This window comes from Paramacrobiotus metropolitanus, unplaced genomic scaffold (assembly GCF_019649055.1).
Source record: "Paramacrobiotus metropolitanus isolate TYO unplaced genomic scaffold, Prichtersi_v1.0 Parri_scaffold0000048, whole genome shotgun sequence".
Taxonomy (NCBI): Eukaryota; Metazoa; Tardigrada; class Eutardigrada; order Parachela; family Macrobiotidae; genus Paramacrobiotus; species Paramacrobiotus metropolitanus.
Genome location: NW_026570268.1, coordinates 300,511 through 306,684, shown reverse-complemented (window position 1 = coordinate 306,684; position 6,174 = coordinate 300,511). Strand labels below are relative to the sequence as shown.

Genomic DNA, 6,174 nt, shown 5'->3' with positions numbered 1-6,174 from the left:
TTTGTGGGAGCAACTTGGTTTTCAACATCTTTCCGATTTCGTGTCATAATATTATTAAATCGTTCTTTTGCACTGCGAAGTTTAATACTTATGTACGACTCGTACGTAAGTACCACAGTACTGTACTCGTACGGTAGGAGTACAGTGCTGTACTGTGGTTTGCTGGCAGCAGTACGAGTATTCTTGATGCTGAGCGAATCGCTCGCTCCCGAAGAGGTAGCTACGTACGTGCTTATCGTTCAGACTACCGAGTCCTCTGCGATTGTTGCAAACTCATTCTCTGCACTCATTGTATGGATTGAGTTCTCTCATTTCTGCATATGAGTTCTTGAGTTTTTTCTTTCTTTCTTCTTTTCCCCCTCCAGCAAAAGTGTACATTAAACGGAATATCCAATTTGGTGGATTGTGCAGGCCAGGCTGATCGCGAATCAGGTGATTGAACAAACTCGCCGCAATATCTGTAACATGGGTTTTGAGTGTGTTGGAAGACGAGCAACCTGTTGAAACGATCCTGATTGTGATTCTGTTGATCCGCTAGTGCACCACCATCACTTTCAGCATGGCGCCCAAGCCGTGCGCGACGAGCCAGGACGATCCGCAGCGTATCCCCCATATTTGCATCCTGGCGAATGTGAATCACGGTGCGAGTCTGCGAGCTGTGATTTGGCAGCCATATTGTAACTGCGCTGTGTGTGAAAACCACGCTGGCGAAATCGCTGCGGGCCAGCAATGGGTCCCTCTCCCAGCGGACGGCCGAGCCTGTGTCCGTCACGGAAGACCAGCCGAACGAGGAGCAGCGCGGCACCGCCATGTTGGCCAGCGCCATCACGCTCAAACACACAGTCTATGGCGAAGGAACGTCCGGAAAAGCAAGCACCTTCCTCGTCAAGCTCATCGACTTTCCAGGGAAGTAGTACTTGCTCTTTTTAACTTATTTCCGCAGATGTAATTTGCCGATATTTTAAGTCATCTTTCTTTTCATTTTTCGGACCAACGGAAGTGCTTTATTGATTAAAATTTCTTGTTTTCTGGCTTTAAATCACAAGTATTTTTTATGTATGTATTTATTCTTCTTACTTCTGGGTACAATTCTTTTATTTATTCTTTTCTGCTGCGTGTGTTTGTCGTTAGATTCAACTATTTACTTCGTAATTCCGTTTGTTCTTTATTATGTTTGTGACTTTCAGACTGAAGTGTTTTTTTGCTGAATTATTTCGTTATTAAATTTTATTGATTTCTGTCGAAATATGGTAATTTTTCATTGAATTATTTTTGTTATTTCTGGCGATATTTGAATTTTATCCTTTTAAGATTTTAAGGATTGTTGAATAATAATTCAACAAAAAAAACCGTGACAGTGAAAAGGCAATAAAAGTAACGGATTTATTTTCAGTAAAATAAAAATCCAACAGCAGGAAAAATTGATAGATAAAAAAATCAATGAAATGTTGCGCAACAGGATAAATGGCAGTGTGGAATAATTTCTCTTGTACATTTTATTTAATGGAAGAATCGGAGGATGCTTGCCTAATTATTTGCATACAATAAGCGGCACATCGTCGCCTAAGCGCAGTGATTTATTGTGGTGGTGTGAATGTATGAGATTATTCGATAGACCATAAAAGAGCAGATCGGTGAGGCGAAGAAGGGCCAGCCGGTCCAAGGAGGACATTCCCCCGCCCATCTTCGTCCAATCCGTCCTGCAGAAGTCCCTGGCCGACAGCGAGCCCTTCCCCTCCAACCTCGCCCAGAAGGACCGCGCATCGGCGGAGGCGGCCCCCATGGAGGCCCCGCCCAACGTCCCCGCCGTGCCCCCGCGTTCCTCGCCGCAAACGCCGTCGGCCGCGCCCGCCGAGGAAGAGAACGTTGTCCTGCGGGCGCTCAAATCCAACCGCGAAGAGTACCGGCACGCGGCGTTGGAGGCCAAGCGGGCGAAGAATAAAAAAGACGCTACGCGCTTCACGATCGTCGTCAAGGTGTGTGCAAATTTTGATAAAATACAGTATTTAAAGAAATTTGAATTATTACACCAAATTAGTGGAGCAATATCGCTCATTAATCTTTCGCGTGTTTATTTAATTATCATTTTCTTTTACCAGATCTGTGCATTGGCTATAAATAACGTTAAAATTCGATATCCAGCAAAAGGAAATAAAAAGGAACATAGAGTACATCTGACAAAAATGAAACGAAAGGAGAAGTAAAATAGAAAAGATAACGTGAAATTAAATTAAATCTAAAAATATAGGAATAAATTAATTAAAATGATATTAAAGGGGAATACTGGTTGAGAAAAAAATTATGTTTGACTTCAGCAATTGGACGTGGTGATTAAGGCGGTAGAAAGCGGTGTAGAGTGGGATTTATCGGAGATGCCGCCGCATCCCAGCGAGCTTCCGCCCGACTCCCCGGGCCCCACAGAAACCGCGTCGGAAACGTCTCGGGTCCCGCCCCGGGCGCCGGTCCCTGTTGCCGGTGATGATGGTGCAGACTGCAGACATTCCGGAAATTGATCCCGGTAAATTGCGCCGTTAATAAATATTTGTTTATACGTATTTCGCAATAAATAAGTACAGACATATAATTCGCCGTGAATTGAATTAATAAGAAAATTTGATTGAAATTCGCAGCGGACGCGAAGATGGCGTTCCACACTCCGGATGCGCCGCATACCGTGCTGGAAGCGCGGTTGTCTGGGAACACCGCGGATACCCTGTACGACGCCTGGGACGCCGAGCTGGAGGCCGTCAACGACTCGGCGCTGTACTTCCAGCCGCAGAAGGGCAACGTCATCTTCGCCAGCGCCCTGGACGGCTGGGGCTTCACCAGCGGCCGCTTCGCCGAGCTGTTCGCCAAGAAACTCGGCTTGAGTCGGCGCGTGCTGAACCTGGCGTTGTGGGGCGACTTCTGGTTGGACGAGGAGAAGCGCATCAAGAAGAACGCGCGGGCGCGCGGCAAGGAGCCGCTCTTCGTGCAGCTGGTGCTGGACAACCTCTGGCAGATGTACGACGCCGTCGGCGTGCGAAAGGATAAAGCGCTGGTGGAGAAGATGACCGGCGCGCCGTACGATGCGGTCGGGGTCATGACGGGCCAGTCTAGGCTGAAGGAACGACCGGCGGCGTTGGGCTTGACGATCGATCCGCGCGATCTCCGTCTTCCTCCCAAGACGCTCATCTTTGCGATCTGCTCGCAGTGGCTGCCGCTTGGTAATTGCGCATTTGCACTTATTATTTTTATTTAAAATTCAGAATTAATTAAAATACTTGTTTTACGAATAACAGGCACGGCTGTCCTGTGGGCGGTTTACCAACAGCTGCAAAGTCCGGCGATACTGCTGATCCGTCCCACTCAAGACATGAAAATGGTCTCTGTGCCGACGGACGGGACACCGCTGTCGGCCATCGCAGAGGGATCTTCTGCGTCAGCGCCTGCCTCGCCTCAGAGTCAGGCCATGGTCGAGGAGAACAGCTCTGATGGTAGGGTTGAAATTCACGCGGCTAATACCCATTTGTGAAAAGAAGTGAAATGAAGTGAAATGAAATGAAACGTGAAATAAAAAATTTAATTTAAATTGATTATTTTGGCTTTTATTATGGTTGTAAACAGCCGAAAGTATATAAACCATTAATACGAGAACAGAACGTATTAAAATAGAAAAATAATAGAATTGCACACTGCACAGCACTAGTAGAAGTTTAAAGTTTCGAAAAATATACTCGTAATCAGGGGCGTCATAGAGGGGGTGTCAACCGGCAATTTTTCATAGTTTGACTCCCCCTGTTTTTCAAAACCGATTGCCCCCCGTCAAAATTTAGAAGAGAACAGACAGAGTATGTTTTCAAAACCGATTGCCCCCCGTCAAATTTTGCCCCCCTGTCAAAATTTGACACCCCCCTTTTGCCGAACCTGTGACGCCCCTGCTCGTAATTGTAACTGGATTATTAATTTTATTATTCAGTACGAGTTATCTCGTACAGACTGTACAGTAAATGCAAAATGATTTTGCAGTTTGCTTTTTTTTAGTACAGAAGTATAACTATTTAAAACTAAGAGCAGAAGTTTGACCATGATAATCGATAAGTACACAAGAACAAAGCATACAAAGAAAATGTTAATTTCTGTACATGAAAACAGCGCAGTAGTGCACTGCAGCACGGAATTGCCTTCGAGTTATTGTTACTAGTAGTATTTGGGCGCGCCCTTTGACTGCCTTCTAACTGTGAAGTGTAAGTAGCCCAGAAATTCCGTTATTTTGCAATTTGTCTTAATTGCACTACAAAACACCTCTAAAACATTATTTCTTTTTATCTGCAGTACGAGATTCCAGTTTGACAAATCGAGATCTTCTGCCAAAGCACGGATAATTTTATTATTAAACCAAATTCTTAGTAGAGATACTTACCATTAGATTCTTAGTACAGATTCTTAGTAGTTAGTACAATTCTTAGCATTATTGTGCTAAACAGTAGACCAGAATCTTAGTGTGTTTTGGCTATGTATTTAAGATCTGGCAATTCTGAAGTAACCTGCACTAAAAGCGTAAGAATACGTTTTCATTGCTTCCAGTTGCAACATTTTTGTCTGTGTGCAGGGTTCGAATTAAAAGCGGTTACACACAAAATACAACGGTGTGAATGTTTTCGTTGCAAGAAATATATATTGTGAAAAGCTCTAATTTCGTTAACTGTCGATGCATTTCAACCGATTTCACGATTTCACCATTTCATGCATTTCACATTTCATTTCATTTCACTTTCACATTTCACGCGAGGGTCCGCGTGATTGTGAAATGAAAGCGAAATGAAAAGTGAAATCGTGAAAGCGTGATTTCAACCCTATCTGATGGTAAGTTTTTATTTTTCCTTGTGTTATTTATTCGGAGCAGGCACGTACAAGGGAGCTTTAATATGCAGGTGTCATCACCATCGTGCTCCGCGATGGCAGTGGCGTAAAACAGACGCCACGGATCCCGATTGCCGCGAGCCAGCCCACACAGGAAGTGACGTCGCCCGTCTCCCCGCACCCGGCCGCTGGCGATTCCAGCAGCGCCGCCCAGATCGCCGGTCCCGTAGAAGTACTGCACGAAGAGGCGGACGACGATCTGGTAAGACTTCCGTGGTGCTGCGCTCGACATTAGCTAGTTATAATTAGGTGGATTAACTAGCAGATGTCCGTGTAGGTTACCGAAGAAATCATTCTGCGTGTTCCTCGCATCCAGCATAACGCCTTAAAGGGTTTCAACGAGAACCGCCTGCCGTGGACATTAAATCCGACCGGGGTCACGGTGCATCTGTCTGATGCTGACAGTGATGAAGTCCGCTTGCGGGGCAACCCCTCCAGATTTGTAGAGGCGCTTCAGTTGCTCCTGCTGGGTCAGGTCAGTGTGGTGCGGCGTTGGGTGTTTATGAGATGCGTCATCGTTGGTGTGCGTTCCTTTAGGTAGCAGACACTACGAAAGTTGAGGTGGAGCTGAAATCTCCTGGCCGAATTAAGCATATGATACCCGGCGAGCTGAAATCGGTGATGGAGTCCGTGTGCCGTGATGTGAAAGTGACATTTCTGCCGGAGAAAGACCTCATCATGGTCGCGGGTTGGCCTGTGTTTGACGTGATCTTCGTCCGGCAAATATTTGAAGACGAGGCCCGGGGGCTAAGCGCAAGATGTGGTCAAGTTGCGCCGGTGAAAGATCTGTCGGCCAGCCTCATGCCCGATGCTGGGAAGGCCCTGCCGCTGCTGGAGAAGATCGCCCCCGACCGCGAATCGTCCAGCTACACGGCCGAGATCCCCGCCAAGCATGTCCTGACCGCCGCCGACTGCCTGGATGACTGTGAGGGCGATATGCAGCCACTAACCGCACCCGCCGTAGCGGCTGTCCCGTCCGCACAGAACCCTGCGTTCTCCTCCTAACATTCCTCCCCGCTGTCGAGCAACGCCAAGCCCAAGCTGGAAGAAAGTCTTCCTGGACCGATGGTGATTAGTCACCCGGCAGCTGATCTCAAACGGGAGTGGCTGCGGCCAGATCTGCCAGTGGGATGTGGACTGCTGAACCAGGGGACAAATACCTGTTATCTCAATGCGACGCTCCAGTGCCTCGCATACACCGCACCCCTGTATAATTATTTCGTCACGGGCGACCATAAACAGAAGTGTTAGTAACCTGGAATTTCTGCCATA

General features: G+C 46.9%; 1 protein-coding gene across 1 annotated transcript; it reads left to right on the top strand.

Moving 5' to 3' along the window:
- Nucleotides 1-278: 278 nt before the first annotated feature.
- Nucleotides 279-5,907, top strand: LOC129591806 (uncharacterized). The gene is made up of 8 exons (XM_055487624.1): nt 279-432; nt 539-1,976; nt 2,316-2,518; nt 2,631-3,206; nt 3,282-3,476; nt 4,914-5,104; nt 5,180-5,377; nt 5,440-5,907. The coding sequence occupies exons 3-8, from the start codon at nt 2,479-2,481 to the stop codon at nt 5,905-5,907; spliced, it is 1,668 nt and encodes a 555-aa protein (XP_055343599.1). The 5' UTR covers nt 279-432; nt 539-1,976; nt 2,316-2,478.
- The last annotated feature ends 267 nt before the right edge of the window (nt 5,908-6,174 follow it).

What these genes read in the sequence shown, in the direction of transcription:
- LOC129591806 (XM_055487624.1), top strand. Translation starts at nt 2,479, where the DNA reads ATGATGGTGCAGACTGCAGACATTCCGGAAATTGATCCCG. An exon ending in CATTCCGGAAATTGATCCCG is followed by an intron (nt 2,519 to 2,630) that starts GTAAATTGCGCC and finishes TGAAATTCGCAG; the next exon opens with CGGACGCGAAGATGGCGTTC. An exon ending in AGTTGCTCCTGCTGGGTCAG is followed by an intron (nt 5,378 to 5,439) that starts GTCAGTGTGGTG and finishes GCGTTCCTTTAG; the next exon opens with GTAGCAGACACTACGAAAGT.